The sequence below is a fragment of the Schistocerca gregaria genome, chromosome 1 (assembly GCF_023897955.1).
Source record: "Schistocerca gregaria isolate iqSchGreg1 chromosome 1, iqSchGreg1.2, whole genome shotgun sequence".
Classification (NCBI taxonomy): domain Eukaryota; kingdom Metazoa; phylum Arthropoda; class Insecta; order Orthoptera; family Acrididae; genus Schistocerca; species Schistocerca gregaria.
Genome location: NC_064920.1, coordinates 703,150,027 through 703,174,130, shown reverse-complemented (window position 1 = coordinate 703,174,130; position 24,104 = coordinate 703,150,027). Strand labels below are relative to the sequence as shown.

The 24,104-nt window shown below is 39.4% G+C and overlaps 1 protein-coding gene across 2 annotated transcripts in view; it reads right to left on the bottom strand.

Annotated features, from left to right (window-relative positions):
- Positions 1-24,104, bottom strand: part of LOC126365722 (33 kDa inner dynein arm light chain, axonemal) — an 86,390-nt gene that overhangs the window by 34,655 nt on the left and 27,631 nt on the right. Inside the window, exon 1 of one of the 2 annotated variants that reach the window (XM_050008169.1) lies at positions 22,709-22,934. The exons of the other annotated variant lie outside the window; for it this stretch is intronic. Coding sequence (XP_049864126.1) covers positions 22,709-22,804 — 96 coding nt within the window. The 5' untranslated portion in view covers positions 22,805-22,934. Of the gene's footprint in view, positions 1-22,708; positions 22,935-24,104 lie in introns of those variants that run through there. 2 annotated transcript variants of the gene reach the window in all.

Here is a 24,104-nt window from a genome sequence, read left to right as displayed (position 1 = left end):
GCCAGATTTAGTTGACCTTATTACACAAATTATTTATTTCTTATCTGTGAAAGGTTATAAAGTTTCTTAAACGTCAAATACAATTTTTCCGTGAATATATCTTTCTACTTGTATTTCAATATATTATCTTACACCATAAAAATTAGTAGTCACGATTTTAAATGTGTATTTTTCAATGTTATCTTTAAGCATTTATAATGTCATTAATTTTACTATCAATAAAGAAATCAAATCTATAAAATAAAATAAGATTATATTTCTCGTATTGCCAAAATTTGCAACCTTTGTCATTAATCATTAGGCCTATAAATCTTCCCTTAAATAATTATTTACAGAAGACAAAATATAAGCTAAAACCGACACACAATTTCAATTACAAGTTATGTTAATACTAACTTGGACTATCTCCTGTTCTAGAAGGTACTGGGAGCTTAATTCATAATAGAAAGAGTGGGACGTACCTTTTTAGAGTTTGGTACACATGCTCTCCACTTATGACCAGACAGTCCGACAGCATTAGACAGGGTTAGACAGTTTCAAGTGGTTGTTACATGGCATCAGATTGTTTAGTGTGGTAGAGCTTTTTCAGATTACTATATTCTTTGTATGGTGGAAACCAGTTCTGTGATGTATTTTTTAAGAAGTATTTATTACAATGTTTTCAATAGTCACATTTCAAGCAAGTATCAATAAAAGGATGTGGACAACAGGAACATAATGTTTTAGTTTCTGTCATTGAGATGAACCCAGGACCAAATATTTTTATAGGTTACAATGACACAAAGGAAGAAGCCTTGATACTGAGATCACCATTGTGAGACAAGTAAAACTTTTTTTAATTATGATGCCAATTTCCTTATAAAATATTCTATATGTTGTCAAAATGAAAAAAAACTGATTACAATGTAAGTGTGAACTTTAATGTCCACCAAAATAAGTAAAATAAATAAGGGAAATGCATCAGGTGAAGTGTGTGGTAGCACAGTGCATGAATGCAGGGCGAGCAGTGGCTCGGCAGTAAGTCAGGTGCAAAGGGGGTTGCCTGAGCACAGACTGTGAACCACGGACTCCCTGGTAGGTGCTCTGAAATCAGATGAAGTCATCCAGAAGTTGGCAGCTGGAAGGCAACAGTTCAGCACACATTGTATCAGGACTAGTGCAGCCCATAGACCCACAGCTAGTGGAGGCAGCATCTAGCAGTAGTTATGCAAGATCACTCACATCAAGTGAGTGACTGGTGTGAAGTACTTCTCAGAGCTGACTGTGCACAATGACACATATCACATAGCTGGAGCTGATGTTATTTATATTTTGTGGTGATAATTACTGGTATATTTTTGCATGTGCTGAAGCATTTGCTCTACATTAATACGCCCTTCTGCACAGCTATTAACTCATCCAGGGAGTTAAGGAGGTTCAGTTCTACGGTACTATTTAGGAAAATTGAGTTCTGAGCAGGTAGCATGCCTAAAGATTTGTTAGGCCACTTTAGGAAAGTGTATGTTATGTTTGAAATTGTGGCTCCTGCTTGTGGTAGCAGGAAAGTGGAAAGTTGGCCTTGAAATATCAAAAATCATACTATTTACAAATATGTTGCTACTTTGCAGCTCCAACCATTATGCATTCTTAGGTAGCCTCTGTCTGTACCAGTTCATGACAGCCACTATTGGATCATATAAGCATATATCCCGAGTGGACCCTCTTCGTGGAAATAGGGTTGCAGTGAGGGGATACCAGGTGGGCATCCTTCCCCTTCTGTCTCTCCATGGGGTAACTGTACCTTACAAGCTACTGTGGCAGTCTGAATCATTTGGGACGGCATTGCACAAAACCATTCACTTCCACAATCTTCACAATGTGACTAATGACAGTCTCTTTGAGTGTGGCCTGAACATTTACAACAATAGCAGTTCACATCAGATTTCTCCTATCACAGTCTCTTTACCACTCTATTTTCTTCAAAGCCATCACTATGCCTATGGCTTCAGCCAAGTCCTTTGGAAACTATTGTGCATCTTTCTTGATGCTTCAGGTGACAGTCCTCACAGAAATGAGTATAGCACCCTCTGATCCACTTCCAGCACGATGACATTATTTGTTTCATCACTATTTGTCAGAAGGTATGTATTAATATTAATTTTTCATATTCTATCTACAAAGATCTCAACAGATTCACTTTGCTTCTGCAACACCCACTTAACTGTTTGTGATAGTATCAACAGCTATTCTGTCTCCTGTATTGCTCTCCTTAGTTCACCGAACAGCTGAGCATTCTTCGCTCCTTGAGTAACATAAAATAACACTTCTGAATTGAAGATTTAGGATATCACTAGTGATGTGCATGAAATTCAGGTTTGAGTCTGAGTATGGTAAAAATTTTCATATGTCACTGCTGGATAGTAGATCTATACTTAATAGAGCTGATGTCATGTAATTCATAGTGAACAAATAAATTGTGAAGTATTTTGTACAGCTCTGGATTGCCAAGGATGTCTGCTCTTTCAGGCATGCAGGCAAGTACATATCATAAGTTTTCATACCTCCTGTCAAACACAGATTGGTCATTTGCAGTAATTGTTTGTCCAAGATTCCAGTTTTGCCGCATGACAGCAGGTTATCTCCAAATACTGAAATACCCTCTTCTTTGTTGCCTGAAACTGATCAACTAGGCTATTGCTAATTGAATCAGAGATGGAAGCAACTAAAATGGATGAGGCTTCGTGCTCTCTCACAGCTTGTAACTGCCTACACTGGTCTTCATTGCAGTGTACTATGTGGTACTTCAGCCAATAGCACCTTTCTACTGTGTATGTCAGTACTGGACACTTCAGAATGCACATACAGCAATTAGTATTGATTTTCATGTTAGTTTAGGTACAGTGAGCTTATGTAGCCCCTACAGGGTTAATTATGGGTAGCATAAGACAAACATGACAACTATCACATTAATAAGTGATAGTGAAGGTCCTCTGCACTTATAAATTTTCTAGGATGAGTCGCTATCAAAAAGAGTAAGCCAATGTGGCACCCACCGCTGCATTAACAGCTGCCACTGTAAGTAATGGCTAGAGTACATGGCATGGCACAGAGACAGAGAACATGTAATGGTGATGATGCAAAGTTGTTGTGTGTGGACACAACTATGTTTTACGCTAAAAAATTATGAGATTTTTGGAGGAAAACTAGTTCCTCTCAAAGAATCAACACAGAAATACCACTCGTACTACACAGCTTCCTTTATTCATACATGACATTTTGCACACAACTGATACAGGTGAAGAGGTAGATTCTGTCTTCTTCAATTTCCAAAAGACGTTTGACCCAAAATCGCAGTAGTTACTACTAACAAAGATTCAGCTGTATGGATTGTAATATACATCACTGGCTCAACGAATATTTGACTGTAGGACAGCAAACATACCACAGAAATGAAAGTAACATCAGGCATGTCCCATGGAAGCATAGTAGGACCTCTAATGTTCTAGATACACATAAACAATTTATCACACAGTTACTCAATGATGACGTTATAGTCTACTGAAATGACAGTGATGGAAGTCACAGAAGAAGAATCCCAGTTAATTTAAACAAAAGTGTGAATGACAAGTTTTCTAGAGTAGTATTATTACAGAAAATATTGCTCAGCAGTCAACAGGAATATGTATTTAAGACTATTAGGTGCTTTCCGGCGGAGCATATGGTATCTACAGTAACAACAGAAAAACAGCAGTAGAAATGTTTTAAAAAAATACTTTTGTGACCTGAACTATACCAGTGTAATTTTTCTTAATGTATCTAAACAAAATAATCTTTGTAACTGTAGATCAAGTATCGATAAAGAAATTACTAAATTTAATAGTGAGTTGGAATGAATTTGTGGAAAATATCAATAAAAGAAAATTACTAAATTTAATAGTGACTTGGAATGAATCGGTGGAAAATACAAAAATACAATACTTTTAGATTTAAGAAGCCTAAACATGGACTGCCAAGCAACACATTGCCTCCATCTTAATTGTAGAGGCAAAAAACAAACCACATTACATCTACACAGTTGCATGAAGAACCTCATAAAGGAACAACATTCATAACCTGTGACACCACTGCCATATAATAAATTTGATTGCCAGGAAATATAAAGAAAGGGACCATCTTACCATTGAGATGGTTCACATCTGATACAGTGCTGAGTGCAAAGGAAATTCATTTAGGTCTACAGAAATTAGAACATTCAAGTACACTCTATAATCCTGAAAACCAGGAAGTATCCCCATGAAATTCAACTTGCAGTGAGAAAGACTTGATGTTCTTGCATATTTATGCACCTCTTATTCTTCCATATGAACAAGCCTCAGAAGGCCTAATAGTACCGAATGACCACTACATCATCTTCAGACAGTAGGTGTCACTGGATGCAGATATGGAGGCACATGTACTTAGCACACTATTCTCCCAGCCATTTTCAACTTCCATGACCAGAGCCATTACTTCTCAGTCAAGTAACTCCTCAATTGGAGTTCACTCCACTGCCAACAGCACTCGTCCAAGGGCCATCCATGCTCCACAACACTTAACTTTGGCTATCTAACGGGAAGTTATGTTACCACTGTGGCAAGGCCATTGGCCGTATTTATGTAGCATAATTAGAAAATAAGCTACTAGAACTCCAGCCCGCCCGGCTAGCCACGTGGTCTAATGCACTGCTTCCCATGCAGGAAGGTATGCCGGCCCCTTGTACGAATCCACCCAGCGGATTAGTGTTGAGGTCCAGTGTGCCAGCCAGCCTGTGGATGGTTTTTAAGGCCATTTTCCATCTACCTCGGTGAATGTGGGTTGGTTCCCCTTATTCCGCCTCAGTTACTCTATGTCAGTGATTGCTGTGCAAACAGTCTCCATGTAAGTGTACACCATAATTACTCTACCACGCCAACATTTGGGGTTATACTTCTCTGGTATTAGACGTTCACATGGGGGTCCACTTGGGGCCAAGCCACACAATAACCGTGGGTTTGGTGTGGGGCAGTGGTAGGGTGGGTGTACTGCTGTGGCCTGTTGTGGGGTTGTGAACTACTGAGGGTTACGGCAGGACAGTGCCACTGCATAATTTCTAGGGCCCCAGTTTAAATATACAATACCCAATACTGGAACTCCAATACAGGTTAGAAAATCTTAAATGTAATCTGCTTATGGTTAATGACCACTGGATGTCCACCGATGAACTAAAATTAAGTGTACCAAATGAATATGAATGAGCAACAAGTCACTGTAGAACAAATCTAAAACATTGTGATGTATTTGTACTTATTAACAAAAAGTTGCAATTAAGTTATAATATTCCTTCCAATCCGATGCCCCTTATCCAACCAGTGCTGTATTGAGACTGGTATGGTGCTTCTCCTATTTTGCAGAGGTTGTATATATTGTTTTTCTTTAATCAAATTTTTATGTTGTTCACAATCATAACACCTAAACTTTTCATGCCAATAAGGCCATACAAGCAGGGTCTTTTCTGAATGTACTTATAACCAGAAAGCAATTCTGGTAGTTGAAATCCAAGGTTTTTGTTAACCATGGCTTTTTCTTTCTGGTAGAGATATTTCCCTAGAAACTTTCATCCTGTAACACACATTTCTTTTTATCTAACCAAGAAGTGAAATACCAATTTTTAAAGATTTAGCTTTTATATTTTTTTTAAATATAACCAAATATTTTCTTAAAAATTTTCATCCCATTTCACCTCCTTAAAGGTTGAATTTCCAAAAATGCTGAAACACACTGTTTTTATTTCTGAGTGAGAAACCAAATAGCAATTTCTATTGCTCTTGCTTCAAAATTATATTAATAGTGATGTATTTTCAAAAATATTTTCATCCCCTATTTCATCTCATTAGGAGTGGAATTTTGAAAAATCCTTTCTTAAACAATGCCTACATTATACGATCCACATCCTCATCAAATTTCCAATATCTATCCCTAGTGGATTGGGCTGAATGATGATGAGTCAGTGAATCAGTCTCACCCTATTCCATCCCCATAGGGGCTGAATTTCCAAAGACAATGAAACACAAATTTTTGTCATTTTAAACTAAAAATCCAAATAAGAGTTTTCAAAGATCTAATTTTAACAATGCTTACATAATGGAATATCTTTATAAAACATATCATACCCCATTTCACACCCTTATGGGCTGAATTTCCAAAAACAATGAAATGAGTATTTTTTAAATACATAATGGAATATCTTTATAAAACATTTCATACCCCATTTCAAACCCTTATGGGTTGAATTTCCAAAAACAATGAAATGAGTATTTTTTAAATTTGTAACAGAGAAACCAAACACAAATTTTCATAGATTTAGTTTCCATAATGCTTGAATTATAAAATATTTCCATAAAAGCTTTCCTCCCCTATTTCACCCCCTTAGGCGTTGAATTTTCAAAAAATAGTGAAACATGATTTTTTTTACTTCTATCCAAGAAGCCAAATTCAAATTTTCATAGATTTAACATTATTTTCATGATGAAATATTTTCATAAAATATTCCATCCCTGACTTCACCCACTTAGGGGTTGAGTAGGTAACATTTCTCAAAACGCTCAAAAACATATTTCCTTATTTCTGACTGATAAAGCAAAGGCCAATTTTCGTAGTTCTAGTTTCAAAATTTCCTTAACAGTGACAGCGACAGATTTTTTAAAAATCTTTCATCCCCTATTTCGTTGTCTAAGAGGTGGAATTTCAAAAAATACCTTCTTCAACAATGCCTACAGTGTAAGATCGACACCCGTTGTGCTGTACATTTCAAAATTCTGTCCTCACTAGTTTGAGCTGAGCAATGATGAGTCAGTGAGTCATACAGTTGGGACATTGCCCTCTACATGCAGACATTATTGTGATGGGCCCAATACTATCGAGTACATTTTATAGCTAATATCAGTTCCTGCTGGGGCTGGAATCCCATGTATCCCTCATGTCTGCATCTCTGCATCTAGCTTAATGGCTTGGTCATACGTGATGTTGTTACAAAGGTTTTGTCTGGTATCGGGCTACTTGAGCGGTGAATGCCTACTGGAGCAAATGGACCTTGATGGATGACAGAGAGCTGTGCACCACAGTGCTGCACTCACCTAGTGAGTGCACCACTGTCTCAGCATGTGAATACATGGCCAGTAGTGTCCCTCACAGCATAAATACTGTGGCACCTCGACCGTTCAGTCAGTCAAGTACTTTGTCTGATAGCATTCGTTACTATCTCCACTGTCCTTCTGACTACACATTGACAACTTTGCTTTGATATTGGTTTTCCTCTTTGGTCTTGATTTTGACTGTGGCTCATACCTCACCTGTTGGCAGCACTGTGATGAAATTTCTTGGCACTTCATTGTTGCATAGGCTGCTACTGACTTGCTTCTGTTGTGTTGTGTATGCTGTTCGGTCAGCCCTGTTGCTTGACTCTGGTGTGGGTTTTGAGTCTCATCTGCAGACTGTCTTTCCACCTTGCATCATCATCATTTCTCTCCTGTTTTTATATGTGCACTGGTATATGGCTACTCGCTGATATAGTAATTAGTGACAAGAAAAAAGGAAGTTGTTTCAAAGCATGGAAGCAATTTGGTTAGCCCGCTCAAGCAACAGCAACAGCTGATGCACCAGCAACAGATACAGATGAACTTGTTACAAAAACCACTTCAACTCTTGGCAGACAAAAATGGTTCAAATGGCTCTGAGCACTATGGAACTTAACTTATAAGGTCATCAATTCCCTAGAACTTAGAACTACTTAAACCTAACTAACCTAAGGACATCACACACATCCATGCCCGAGGCAGGGTTCGAACTTGCAACTGTAGCAGTCGCGCGGTTCTAGACTGTAGTGCCTGGAACCGCTTGGCCACCTCGGCCAGCCTTGGCAGACAAACTTTGTGTGCAAGAGGCTGCTGTGCCCCAGAGACCAGTGCCCTCAACACTTGACACCACATTCTGTCCACCATTGTTTCCTCCTTTCAGTGATGCTATGGAGAACTGGGACACATGTTTGCATCAACTGTAGCAACATTTCACAATGTTTTACGTTCTGGATGATTCACCGCAGCAATCACTCTTTGTGTCTTGGTCATCTCCGGACACTTTTTTTCTCCTCTGAAAATTGGCGCTTCTCTCTGACATGCCACCCTCTCCTTTCAGGAGATACATATTCTACTGACTAATTATTTTTACTATCAGTACGCATTTTGCTGACTAATTATTATTAATATCAGTACTATGTGGTTGCCTCCAGCCTAGAATTTCATCATTATCATAAACAGCCAGGACGGTAATACCACTTGTGGGTCACTGACTTGCAAGGACTCAGTCAAAAATGTGATTTTACTTGCGTGAATCAAGGGTGTAAGGTTTCCTATGCCATCAGCTGGTGCCTGACTCAGAGATTCACATGGCGGTGTTAAAACTGGATAACCCATCGCTAGAGGACATCTTGCTCGTCACTCAATCATGTGAAAGTGCACAGGTGGCTTACGAACAACTCATGGCAAAGCCACAAGTGGCTGCAGTTCTCATATCACCAAGTGCACCACCCCAGTGTCGTAAAAAGAGGATGACCACCATCTTGCAGCAATGTTGTCTTTCGTCTTTGTTTGATGTCGCAATGACTTCTTAGCCTCCAGTTGGCCCTCAACAGTGGCTACGGGAGCAGCTCCATTCGTGCCTGCAGTGTTTTTCCTCTCGCTCCTGAGCAGACTACCCACATTGCTGGGAGCCGTGTACACCCTGAGGAAAGGAGGCGCACACACCCCCACCCGGTGGTACGACCACATCAGGACACTGTACACATACTGCAAAAAGCAGTCCCCCAGCATGACCCCTTCATGCAGAAATTGTTTCTCATGCTTCACATGTCTCAGCAGGATGTCCGTTTTCAGGTGGACACTGGGGCCACCATCTCCTTGATCAATCAGGCAAATTATGACCAACTGGGTTCAACTGACTTGTCCCTGCTCTCATGCAATATGGTGGCCTATGGAGACATTGCAATTCCTCTTCACAGGCAGCTCTCATTGTGTGAACTTCAAATATGTTACTCAGCTTTTGACATTCTTTGCCATCAACCTTCTGTCAGCTATCAACATTTTTGACCTTGGTGTCTTCATGGCATTTGGATTTTCTATCTCAGATGAAGTCAAGGTGATTTCCACTGTGGTCTCTTTCCAGGAACTGGTTGACCTGTGCACAGCATTTTCACCTCTCTTTGAATCGGATTTGGGGTGTACTTCAGACTTTATAGTGCACATCAGCCTTTGGCTGGATGCTACACCTCATTTTTACCATGCCAGACCTTCCAGTGGGCTTATGGGCTGCTGTGAAGCAGGAACTCATTCATCTGCAGGCAGCTGAGACTGTCGAACCTGTCAAATTTAGTGCACAGGCCATGTCTCTAATCATCATTCGGAAGCTGAATGGGTCTCTCTTTGCTTGCATGGGGATTTCAAGGCGACCATCAATGCTCAGTCACAGGTAGAAGCCTATTCTATCCCATGGCAAGACCTCCTCACCAAACTGGCTGGAGGAGAATATTTTTGCAAGATTGACTTCACTGATACATACTTCCTGCTACCCTTAGGTGAGACATCTCAGAACATTGTTGTCCTTAACACACTGTTTGGGTTGTATTACAAGCAACTACCCTTTGACACTTCCTGAGCTCCTGCAATATTCCAGCGATTTTTGGAGCAGCTAATACAGCATATTCCAGCTTGTGTCAATTACTTGGATGACCTTATTGTCACAGGATCCTACTGCCAGGAGCATTTGGAAAACCTCTGTACCCTGTTCATGACTCTATGGAGAAGTGCACATTTTTTTGGCCATGAATGGAGTATTTGGTGCATTGGCTCTTTAAGAGGGAATTTGGCCTACTAATCAGGACATTGCCACCATCACTTCTTTACCTTGCCCAACAAACTTACCTGACATGTTCTACATCCTAGAGGACCTCCTCACTATGGATCAATTGGAATGAAAGTAAATCTAATCTAATGTAATCTAAGCATTTGGGACAAGCTCACCTATTATGCTAAATTCTTGCCCTGGTGGCCCTTGTTGCACAACATCTCAATCAGTTACATAAAAAGGGTGTCTCTTACACCTGGACCCCCGCCTGCAACCAGGCTTTTGTCAAACTGAAAACCATGCAGACACTCGCACCCTGTCTCACACCCTATTCTACTGATTGCTCATCGGTTGTGGCAGACAGTGCATCTGCCTATGGTATTGGAGTGGTCTTGGCACTCAGGAATGGGGATGGTTACCAACGGCCTATGGCATACGCATCCAAAACCCTAACCCTGGCACAATGCAACTATTCCCAGATCGAAAAGGTCTTGGCAACAGTATTCGCAGTAAAGAAATTTCGTGTCTACCTTTTTGGGATGCAGTTTTCTCTAATTATGGATCACAGCCATTGGCGGCATTATTTGGGGTGCATTTCAACCTCCCAGAATGGACATTATTCCTCAATCCCTACAATTATACTATCCGGTAAAATACGACAGTCCAGCATTCTAATGAGGACACATTGTCCCATCTACTGGCTGGTCCAGACTCTGATTTCATCCAAGAAGAGGTGCTCTGTTTGCACACTAATGCCAAAAGGCAACATACATTGTACAGCTTTCCCCTTACAGCCACGTCTGTTGCCACTGCAAAGTGCCAGAATCTCACCCTGTGACAGATCCATGACTGGCCCCATTGTCTCACTCGTTGGTTGATGACAGAGCTCCATCTTCAGAAACAGATTTATGACAGACTCTCAGTTGTGGATATCTTTGGATACTGAGGTGGAGGCACATTGAGTGGTTATTCCGGCAGAACTGTATTGTCAGGTATTGAATTTGCTCCACTATGAAGACCCGCATAAAGACAGCAGCACACCACCAGGTGCACTGGCCCTGGATTAATGGCAATATCGAAAAGATGGTCTATAGTTGTGCAGCATGTGCCCAGCTCCAGGTAGCACCCTCTTAGTCCTTTGCCCCCTGGCCTACTCCTTGCCTCCCTTGGGATTGCATCCATCTCAATTCTGCAGGCCCATCCAGGGGTTCTGTGTGGTTACTCATTATGGATGCTTATTCCAAGTTCCCCTATGTTGTAGACATGGCATCCTAAACAACAGAGGCTACCCTTACTGTCTTATCTCAAATTTTAGCCACTAAAGGTTTGCATCACACATTGGTCTCTGATAGTAGCCCACAATTCACAGCCTTGTCCATCAAGAACTTCTATGTTGCCAATAGTATCCAACACATCTGTCGCTCTCTGCTCCACACTTCCTCTAATGGTGGAGCTAAATGTCTGGTCCGCACTTTTAACCAGCAGATGAAGAAGGCTATCAAATCATCCACCACTATGGAAGCCCTTATTTTATTTTCGAGACTTATTGGACCACACCAATTAACAATCAGAGCCATGTGGAGCTCCAGCCTCAGACCTTGCTTCATCTGCTGACACCGTCGCCGTGGGAACCTCACTCTCATCCTTCCCAGCATTACACCGCTGGCATGGCACTGTGGGCATGCTCTTATGGGAATGATGAGGCTTGGATGCCATCAACGGTAGTGTCCACCAACGGGCAAAAATTTACATCAGAACAGACTCAAGCGCCATCTCCACAACAATCTTTGGCCTCGAACACAAGCATCCTCTCCGCAGTCCCCATCTTCCACCGCCTTCTGGTGCGAATGTGACACACTGACCACAGAACCCTGGGCAGCTACCACAGACATCCTGTTGTTGCCTCAGCTCTCCCCTATCGCTTCCTGTGGATCAGTGGTCCTCCATGACTTTCTCTCCTGTTTTTCTGACATGTGCACTGGTGTCTGTGCATCATACATCAGAGGTAGGACATGGGAACCAGCTGACTATTTACCTAGGTGTATGTAGAAAACTGTCTAAAATCAGATCAAGCCTGACCAGAACACCAACCCTTGTAACTGATCCATTAGGCGAAACTCCTCTTGTCCTAGGAGCAGGCACCTTAAAATGCTCAGGTATTTGGAAAGTATAGATGTAAATGATCTATACATAGAAGCACACTTTGAGGCAGCAGCAGTACTGTTGTCAAAACTAGAAATAACGGCTGTGTCTCTATATCCTCCCCCTAACTACACAGATAGAAACTCAGAAGAAACTGATAAAATTGTTTCTCAAGAACACTAAATATGTTAATTTTCAAGTTTTAATAGTTAAATTATAAGCCCACTAGATTAACAGAATGGTTGGATAACATGCTGTCAGACTTCATTTAAACAGAGGGCAATCAAACACATTCATGTTCAGAAAAAACAGAACACCTTGAATGGCTAGTATTCACAGGACATGTACACATGTACATTATATGTTCTGCAGAAATGATCAGCATTTGAACCATGTCGGCCTGCGGGTTCAAGGACAACTTCGATATCATGGTGCAACACCACCTACTGGTAAAAGTGCCTGTGGCTCTCGTCCCTATAAACCAAAGGTAATGTCTCAGTGTGACTTGAGAAGATGTGCAGGGTGCCTCGCAGACATAAGTGTGAACTGTACGGTCAAATCAGTGAGTTTAAAGAGGACACATTATTGCCATGAGAGAATGTGATGCATCAATCCGGGAAATTGCTGCTCATGAGGGATGAAGTGTTTCAGCAGCACAAAGGTGTGTGCAGAATGGTTCATGGGAGGTCGTAGGACATGGCAAGATGGGTCAAGTTGTGCCACCCATAACATCCTGAGAGGATCAACAACCCATCTGAATGGCATTGTAGGACAGATCTGTGTCCTCCTCAGCTCTGGCCCAACAGTGTGACACATCATACATTATCAGGGTTGACAGTGTGTCACCATTTATTACGGCATCGTTTATGTGCCCAATGTCAACTTCTCCACCTACCTTTGATGAATGTGCAAAAACATCACTGGGGACAGGAATGGTAGCACATAGTGTTTCTGAACAAATCCAGGCTCTGTTTTTTTTTTTTTTTTTTTTTTTTTTTTTTTTTTTTTTTTTTTTTTTTTTTTTTCCCCCACTGCAGACAAGGGAGGGGCATTGCAGTGACTGCATTCACACAAGACATACAGTGCCAACTCTAGGCTTTATGGTGTGGGATACTATTGGGTAAAAACACAAATCAGGGCACTGTGGTCAGTATGACTTACTTGTTAATGAAGGTACATGCATACATAATAGGCTCCCTGATATGGGACTGGCTCGAAGACTTCTTAAGTCACAGAACCCAGTATGTTGTCCTTGATGGCAACTGTTCATTGGAGACAGTGGTAACATCAGGGGTGCCCAGGGAAGTGTGATAGGACCGTTGCTATTTTCTATATATTTGCAAATGATCTGACAGACAGGGCAGGCATCAGTCTGTGGTTGTTCACTGATGATGCTGTGGTGTACAGGAAGGTGCTGAAGATAAGTGACTGGAAGTTGATACAAAATGACTTATTCAAAACTACTCATTGGTGTGACTAATGGTAGCTGGCTCTTAATGTAGAAAACTGTAAGACAATGGTCATGAGTGTAAAAAAAAAATCTGTAATGTTAGGATAGAGTATTAATAGTTTCCTGCTTAACATAGTAACATCATTTAAATATCTGGACATAATGCTGAGAAGTGATATGAAGTGGAATGAGCATGTGAGGATTGTGGTACGGAAGGTGAATGGCCGACTTCGGTTTATTGGGACAGTTGTAGGAAAGTGCTGTTCATATGTAAAAGAGACCCTATATAGGTTACTAGTGCAACCTATTCTTGAGTACTACTTGAGTGTTTGGAATCTGTACCAGGTCAGACTGAAAGTAGGCATCGAAGCAATTCAGAGGCGAGCTGCTAGATTTGTTACTGGTAAGTTCAATCAGCATTCAAGTGTTACAGATATGCACCGGTGGCTCAAATGGGAATCCCTGAAGGGAAGAAGACATTCATTTCTGAGAAAAATACTGAGAAAGTTTAGAGAACCAGCACTTGAAGCTGAATGCAGAACGATTCTATTGCTGCCTACATACATTTCACATAGGGACCACAGAGATCAGATACAAGAAATTAGGGCTCATACAGAGGCATATAACAGTCATTTTTCCCTTTCTTTATCTGCAAGTGGAACAGGTAAGGGAACAACTAGTTGTGGCACATGGTACCCTCTGCCATACACCATATGGTGGCTTGCAGAGTTATGTATGTAAATGTAGATGAATGACATTGTGTGAGCATACCCTTTCTGCACAACACTCCAGACATCATTTTTTAGCAAGACAGTACACAACCACTTGCTGCTGCATGTACACATGCCTTCTTGGTGTCACAGGATGTCATCCTTTTGCCCTGGCTCGCCAGATCACCAAACTTGCTGCAAATCAAAAATGTGGGGGATATGGTGGAATAATGGATGCAGTGCTGTAACCCAGCACCCATCACCACCGATGAACTTTGGAACGAGATGAATGCACTATGGATGGCTATACCACAGGATGCCATTCGTGCCTTGTATGCATCAATACCATCACGAAGTATGGAACAACTTATCAGGGCCCGTGGCAGATCCTGTGCCTGTTAGACGCCAAGACACATGCTGAACTGAGGTGACCGAAATGCTAATCATTTCTGCACAACATACTACTTTGCATAGTCTGCATATATGAACATCCTACCTCCAGTCATTCAAGATGTTCTGTTTGTTGTTGTTGCTGGTTTTCTTTTTTTTTCTTAAAAAAAAACAACAAAAAAACAAAAAAAACATTGGTGTACTATTAAACTATCTCTCTGAAAGCATAAAGGCCTGCAACTACCTGTAAATAACAAAATAAATGGAACATTAATCTGAACTCCTAATCTTCACAAATTAGCTCAGCTAAAACACAGATTAAACTTAATAAACCTGAATAAACATTTCCTGCAAAAGATGAAAGCAAACAAGTAAATAACTACATTCTTAAATGGTCTAATGGAAACCTTTGATGAAATCTGTCAAACACACTATAAGATTCATTGCAAAACAGAAACCCGGTTCTGCATCTAAAAGGCTGCAAGTTGGTACACTACATCTACAGTAAATAATACAAGAGTCCTGATGGTCCTGTGCTATAATAGATCCTATCACAGAATAACGCTTATAACAAAATGAACAGAAAAGTAAAAAGACATTATATGAGGTCTGTTCAAAAAAATCTGGTACTTTGTTTACAAAATTTTTCTATGCTTTTATTTTACTTATTATGCATGGTCTCGTTCAAACACTCTCATCTACAATTGATACATTTCTGTCAATGTTGTTTCCACTTCTGAAAGTAGTCCTGGTATGCCTCTTGCTATATTGTGCAAAGCGTCATATGTGAATTTTATTTTATCTCGTCTATCATTACAAGTCTTAATCCTTTCAATGAGGTTTTCAAGTTTATAGCGGCCACATCTGGAGAGTACAGATGATGAGGCAGCACAGTGATTTCATTTTTTGGGCTCTTCACAGATTGCAAAGCAAAGGTCTTTCTGGTCTTGATTCATGAGCCGTGGGGCAAACTTGGTGGCAACATGGTGCATTCCAAGATGCTGCATCAGGATTTCATGACATGATCTAACTGAAATGTTACAGTCTTCTATAATCTCTCAGACAGTCAGTGTTCTATTGGCATACACAATTTCATTGATATTCTTGACATAAGTGTAATTAGTAGATATCAAGAGGGTGTCCTGAAGGACGGTCACCTTTGACTTCTGTCCAGCCATTTTTAAATCACATGAACCATTTGTAACACCGAGTACTGGTTAAGCACTCATCACCATAGGTTCCCTGCTTCATTTGGTATGTCTCTGTAAAGATTTCTTGAGATTCATACAAAATTTAATGCAGACGCATTGCTCCTCTAACTCTTCCACCTTGAAATTCACAAAGTGAGTGACACAATGTTCTACTCATTACAGCACTGAACAATAACTAACAGCAATTATGCGTTAAACACAGATTTGTGCAAGGGAAGCCAACTGCATTTCACTCAAGCACACTATTGTCACAAAATTAAAAATGTTCCGTAATGTTTTGAACAAATCTTGTAAGTCAGAAATCAAGACAGTGAAATGCAAAGCAAATGAACACTTTCTTAACGTACCAAAGAGATGTAAGGCAGAATTGAAGGTGATTAAAACACAGGTAAAAAAGCCAGTGCTATTAAAATCCCCCCTTGACAATTACATCTTAAAGACAAGTGTTGGCCTTGCTTACCTGTTCTGAACTGCCTTAACAGATATGACTTAATTACAGTCTAATAACTTTTGCATTGTACTTGATAATGGCATAAAAGCTAAAATTTAGATAGTACAGAAAATAAATATAGAAAGACATGCTCAAATGGCAGTTCATTTAAAAAAAAAAATATTGCACAGCTGTGGCGTTAACCGTCACATCTTAAAGACGTGTCAGTTTTGTTTACTTGCTTTGGACTGCCTTAACAAATATAACATAAAAATGGTCTAATAACTTTTAGCATTGTACTTGTTAATGGCACAAAAGCCAAAATAGACAGTACAGAAGATAAATATGGTATACACATTCAAATGGGGGTTCAAATTTTTTTTAAAAAAATTGCGTGACTGTGGCTCAACACCATCGAAAACATTTTTCCCTTGCTCAATATGTGAGTGGAACAGGATGGAGGATTGATAATAATGGCTTGAAACGTACAATTTAGTGAGACTTGATATTTGAACTCATAATTTTAATGCAATAAGTGATGACTGTAGTAATCAATCAAGTACTATTCTATCACCTTCCAAACAGAAAACAATGAAACATCCTAACAATGGTCACATTCTCACAGATAACAATAGAAGTTAACATACAGTTTCTTTGTTGAAGTGTTCGCCAACATCGGAATAAATATGGAGCAGGAAACAATAAGGATATGAAAAAATATTTTTGCGATTAAATAAGAAACTCAAGGGTGTCCTCCTTACATTCATAATTAGACTTCTTGCCCACAAATAGTGGTGATGCAAGTAATGAACATGACAAACACAAGCAGTTGGATATGTGAAGTTAATTATGTGCATTGGAAATTAATACCAATGCACTGTCACAAAAATAAACCGAAGGAACAAGTTACACTTTTGCTCTTCTTTTTGCAAACACAGAAAACAATTATCAAATAACTACTGGTTGAATACATCAACATTTTATTATGTTATCACCATGGCCATTAATATTCTTGTTTTAAAGAAAATAAAAACAGGCAGCCTTACATATCAAAAAGGTTATGCAGCTCTACAAGATTCCACAATAAAAAGTAAGATTTCATCAAAGCAAAACTTCGCATGTATTACACACAGAAAAGTTTAGAATCTAAATTGCTAGACATGTTCAAGAATTTGCAGTTCATTTGTTGAATGTTACTTTATCATCATTGCAAACAGAGAGAAAATTTATTACCTAGGTCCTATGAACCTACTAATCATTGGCTATTTTAAACTTAGAAGGCTTAAGGTTTTTTTGACAATGTTTCTTCATTTAGAAAGAGTGTAAGGCACAGCTTTCCAAACACGTTTGAAGATAGAAAGTTTAACATCCTATCAATGCTGGAGTCAGTTGAGGGCAGCTCAGATTTGGGCAACAATGGGGTATGAAAACGACTGCAGTCTATTCACCCAGATGTCTGCCTGAAGTAGTTTAAAGAAACTGTGTAAAACTTAATTCATCATTTCAACTGAAAAAGGTTATAATTCAGTGCTACTGATATGCATTTTCAAGTATGTCTTGAACATGAAGACTGTTAGCTTTATTCTTATGCTCAGATGAATGCAAATTGAAAAGTTTGGTTTCAGTCTGTAGTTGCTTCTACTACATATTTGCTAACATACTTCTACACATTTCTTTCTGAATTGGAAAAGTCAGAGTTCAGATTCTATGCTACATTGTACGTACCTCAATAACTGGCTGAATAAATCAGTTCAAAAGTCAAAGGAAGACAAGAAGACATAACCCCAAGTACAGCAGTACCTAGTAATGTACTGTTGTACTGAATAATGACTGTGTTACTTTCATTACTGTATCCACCCGGAAGGGCATGTACATTAGTGCACCACTTCTTGGATTTGAGGAGGCGGGACTAAATCTGCCCAATGTATTAGTGATGAGAGCCAGTGTGCCGGTCAGGCTGAATATGGTTTTTACATGGTTTTGCACATCTGCAAAGTGAATACCAGATGGTACTCACATCCCACTTGAATTCTCATCTGGCCATCCTGATTTAGGTTTTCTGTGGCTTCCCTAAATCAATTAAGGCAAATGCCAATTTCCTTCCCCATACTTCCCTAAGGGCATCTGACCACATTCTACCACAAATCCAAAAACTGACATGCCACTCCTATGAAGATAAGGGAAAAAGACCAGGAAAAAGGAGAAGACTTTGTTTTCTCTATAGAGAAAATTTTGAAACCTGAGTTGCCAATTAGAAGACTGTTCATACACAATGAACAGAAGTTGTGGTCTGATGACATCTGATTTTAATTTTGAAATACTGAAATGGTTTATACATTTTTTTATTAAATAGGAATGGTTAACTGCTATTTTCTCTAAAACTGAGAATATTAATAGCCTTGGCAACAATGTAATAACAACATTTGAATTAAAGTCCACTATATATTCCTATACCAGAATCACATGACAAAATTAGTAATGAAAACTAGCTTTTTAAATTAGAAAAATAACTGTTAGAGGGACAGCAAATAACTGCGTTGAATTACATCTTGCTGAAAGGTAACAGTTTGTGGAAAAAGAGCAGGAGAGAAATGGCACAACTGTTAAACATAACTCAGGCTGACTGGAGGCTTGGGGGGGGGGGGGGGGGGGGGGGTATGCGGAATGTTGTCCCTCAAGAATCTGTTTGGTCTCGAAGGCAAAGAAGTGTAATGCCGTACTGCAGGTGCCAAGGGGTGGAAGGGGGCGGGGGCAATAGAGTATCAGCCCAGTTTGCCATATACATTCATTACGACGCAATCTGAAGAGAAACATGAGTACACAAAAAGTATATGAGGAATGAAAACAGTGTATGTTCAGTACTAAGCAATATGTCATTATCAATTATTTGGGAAAAAATGCATCATACAGATTCAAAGCATTTACAGTGACTTCTAAGTTTAAAAAAAGCCTCTTAAAGTAGGTTCTTAGGAACTAGGTAATATGTTTTGTCTCTGTTTGTAATGCTCATAAAGCAACATTCAACAAATGAACTGCAAATTCTTGAACATGTTTTGCAGTAGAAATGATGATTTAAGTTTTACATGGTTTCTTTAAACTACTTCAGGCAGACATCTGGGTGATGCTTTCGAATGGATGCAGCTGTTTTTATATCCTGTTGCTGCACAACCTTAGCTGCTCTCAACGGACTCCATCAATGATAGGATGTTAAATTTTCTACCTTCAAACATATTATGAAAGCTGTGCCTTACCTCTCTTTCTAATCAAAGCAAGCTCTTCTACTTTCTTCTCATACACAAAGGGAAAAAAATGATTTAAACAATATATAAAATTATAAACGTATGCTTCTGTGGCCATTGTCATTCAATAAATTGTTTCTGGGTTTGTGACCGCATTGTCAATATATGTGAAACTACCGATGTTTCAGTCCCTGTTGCAAGTGACCCTGTTGCTTGCAGTAGGGACTGAAATGTTTGTAGTTTTATATATATTGACAATGCACTCACAAAAACAGAAATTTTTTATTGAATATATAAAATTAGTTACTGTCTATCAATTGTCAAAAAAGCCTTTTGACAATCATAAAATTACAACTATGTATTTTACTTAGCTAACTATCAAACCAGACACAGTTACTGTTCAGGCGCAAGAAGGAGCTGAATCACAATCTGACCGCAAGTCCAGATTTAATCTACTGGTGCAATATTCGCAAGTGGATCATACAATAGGTATAGTTGCTTTAATAATGTTGTGTTTAGTTTATTTGCTTTCACAAAGATTAAAGGCTGTCTATCATGTTTGCTGTAAGCAGGGTATAACACAATAACAAAAAATCTCATTCATAATGTTTATAGATACCGTAGCATAAAGGTCTTTTGATGCACTCTGTCCTTTGTTACCTACCATGTACGTTTGCACTGCTTACAACTTTAGCATTTTTGGTCACTGATAGCAGATTCAGAGCGCACTTCTACCAGAATAGCAAAGAAGACTGTATGCATAAGCAAAATCACGACTGTTATGGGGCTGAGTTATTTCTTTACTTCTAGAACAGTGGCTCCCAACGTCCAGGTAACTGCCCCCTAGGGAGTGAAATTAATTTTTCTAATAGGCTAGGTAAAAATGAAAAGATTCAATTGAGTTTTGGCCACAAGACTAAATTATTTTCAAATGATCATTACTATCGTCCCTATTTCATTAGACTTACTGATTACCACACTTACCAATAATCACATTGATTGTGTTTCAAATACTAGCATTAACACATGTGGTGGAATTGATAGTTTGTAAAACAAACGTATGAACATCTTCCTTTGAAAGTTCACTCAATACGCAGAAAACTTTGTAATTTGTACAAAGAAAAATTGAGAGATATGTATCACATATGCTTGAATATCTCATGAAAATTCCTTCTCAAAGTTGTATAGGTAGTTCCACAACAGACCAGAAATTTCTTCATTATTCACTTTGCAACAGTAGCCTAAGTGAAATGACTGACAGAACAACACAACAGTAACCATGTAACAGCTGTGCTGCACTGCTGCACAGTTTACACATTAATTATTATTATTAGTGGCAATGCTCAGACACAAATCTTTGGCAGCCTGAAGACTTTCAATTTTTGCAAGTTGAATAATAAGGAGTTCAGCAATCAAGTGATTTACAAACAGAATGTAACCTATAGCATACACATTTTAACTTTGTTAATATCAAATGCTGGTGCAGGGTGTGGATGAAGCAAGTGTCACTAGGGAGAGGAGTGGTGCAGAGGAAGCATGCAGTGTAACAAGTATCTAGCCTCAATGTAGACAGTTAACTTCCTTTGTTGAGGAAGAGTTGTAGCTGATATTTGTGACACACTGAGAACTTGTTCATCATTCCATAAAAACATGTTTGTTAGCAATTAACAGTATAAATTGTTTCATTGACTCATTAGTTTGTTATTTAATAAAACAATTATAAAATGGAATAGGTTATCACATCTTTTATCATTTCAAAAATAAAAATGTTCAAAGAAAATCCTTTTTCTCATTCTAGAGTTTAGTTGGGCACGAACGTCGATGATGGGCGTAAAGGGGGGGGGGGGGGGGCAGAGGGAAACGCTGACTGCATTCCGGGGTAATGGTCTCAGGAGGTTGGAAACCACTGTTGTGGAGAAGTCGGGATGATAACCATTCACAATCAAGTGCGTCCATACCTGGGGTCACGGGGGAACGCCCCACCCCCTTAGCTCTCACGAAGGGGAAATATACAGCTTAATCGTGTATCTTTGTTTCAAGAAAATTGTAAAAAATATAGTTTACCCAAGTTGTTAACAGGGTAGGAACTGGAATCGTTTTTAGCTACTTCTAAATTGCCATTCGTCTAGTAATGTGAAGCTAGACTTCGTGGGTTAGACCATTTGCAAATGGTGTCGAACAGTTGTAAATAGACGCTATGCACAGTTGCAGAAAAAGTTTTACTCACATTTAATATAGGCCCTACTAACCCCTGCTGTTACGCATTATAAACGACAGTCTATAGTTCATGTTTATAGTTTAAGAGAACAGTCCGTCACTATCATTTATCCAAAATGTTATACCCGTGCCCAATGAGACTTGCTAATACCGGTTTTCTAAAGAGGAAGCAGATGTGGTATCGGTACGAACATATGTGGCGGAATAACAGATTACAGTGACAGTGACTAAAAGAAATGAGGCTTATAACAAAAATAACCATTTTCAAAGGTATGTTTCCACAATTTCCGCCATATAGTTTCTGTCCGATTTGTTCAATCCTAGCTTTCTCAGAGGAATAGCTGAAAATCATACAGCGATCGGCCTCGTTTCAGCCCATGTGAACGTCTTGAATGCGGAGTAGTAAAGCTTTCCTATGTTTGTATACCGATAAGATTTCCTTTAAATAAACTTTTGCAAGAATTAAAGATACGCGTTACTGCATGGTGGAGTGAGATTTAGCGGAGATTGTTCTTAAGTCAAAGAAAATTTTCCCCTTTCAGTCCGTGAATTAATTAGTGTAACTTTCTGAAATCCACAAAAAGCGCGATGTACACGATAAACTTGAATAAAGACTTTCCTTAGCAGTAGCTATAGGCCTAGCACTACCGGTACCCGTCTGTCATGTTGTGCATTGTTCAGGTTTCAGCTCGATCGTCAGACGCTGGACGCTTGAGAGCTCCTCGTCAATTTCATTAACAAAGGGTTTCGTCAAACGTGGAATACAGCAGCTACTATTTGTTTCATGATTATCGTTGAAACACGTGATACTTCTGTTCTAATATACCACTCGCTTACCCTTTCACATATTTTGTAATCGGTAAACACACAGTTTCGATTACTAAATGATTCAGTATAACGCAAAAACGTTCCAGAACTGACGCCAGCACATATTTTTTAATGCCAGTTATAGCTGTTTACAAGCGTGTCAGATTCAGTGATACAAGCGGTGCGCGTTGCTTGAGAATAACAATTCTATTTAACTATACCTCAGATGTTGGTTTCTTCTCCGGATGCCTAGTCACCAACACTGGATTGTCGTATTTCACAAGTGTAGTCGGATATGATACAACTTTTTCTGCCATTCCGGAAAATTACAGTAAATAATGCATTGCTCACTCAAACGATGAATAACTATTTACGTGTTTCCTTGACAACGAACATTCGGCGAATCCTCCCGAGACCTCAGATTCAGAGAAATTTTTTGTCAGAAGTGTTGGGTGAAAAAAGGCATGCAGACAGAGTCGCTTTGCAGTGACGACTGATGATAAATTTCGTTGTTATCGATTCATTCTCAAACTCTACGAGGTCAATGGTTTTTCTCATTTTCTTTCGATGTATATTTTTAGAAGTGACGTGGATGGATAAAGGAGAATACGGTATACAAGATTTTGTCCCTGTTCTACCTCAGTAAATTATTACGTTTCAGACAAATGAGCTCTCTGCAAATTACGAATCTCTGATCTATATTAATAACGGGGAATTCCCGATGTCGTTCTGTTCAGTCCAACTATAAGTTGATCCCTGCTAGGGAAAATCCGCGCCATGTCCGGGATCATGGCTACTAGTTTAGGAAGTGACATGAAAACGACGTGTTGATGTCCAGCAGCACGTTTCGAGTAAGTCAATGACACAAGCTTCTCCTTTGGGCTAGTGTGAACACTGAAATTGCAACATGTTCGCAGAAGAAACAGCTAAATATGCCGCACACAGCAATTTAAGTTGTTCTCTTAGGTTCTACCTAAGCACACTCTCAGAAATCACAACACATTCGGAAACAGACAGCCCTATACATGTGACAAGGAAGAATTTGAATGTTACGAATGCTAGTTTCACTCGCAGCAGTTTAAGCTGCCCTCCTATATTTCTGACTAAACACACCCTCTGAAATCGCAACATACGGTATTCGGAAATAAATAGTCAAATATTTGTGACAAGCAGGGAATATAAATTTCATTACTGTGACCGAAGTTCCTGCCTAACCACATCCTCGGATGTCGTGACATATTTGGCAAAAAGATCATTATTTGTGACAAGTAGAAATACAAACGTCGTTACTGATTGTTTCACTTGCAGCAATTTCATCCTTCATATATTGATGAGGCAGAGATCACAAAATCGAAGAAATTCGTCCCTGAGAGAGCGTACTCTTATATGTAACATCAAATATTGCAAATCATACTTGTATTACTGTAGTGAGAAAGTCTGAATATCTGATACAAAAGTGAAGAAAATCAGCGTATCTCGTAACCATAGTCATGTGGTTCTCAGACCCCTAGAAAGCTGGAGACAAGCATAATTGATTTTCTGGGAAGCGCGCCACCTTTCCATTCTCAGTTGCTGTAGAATCAGAACTATCCACATGCCTTCATTATCTGAACAATC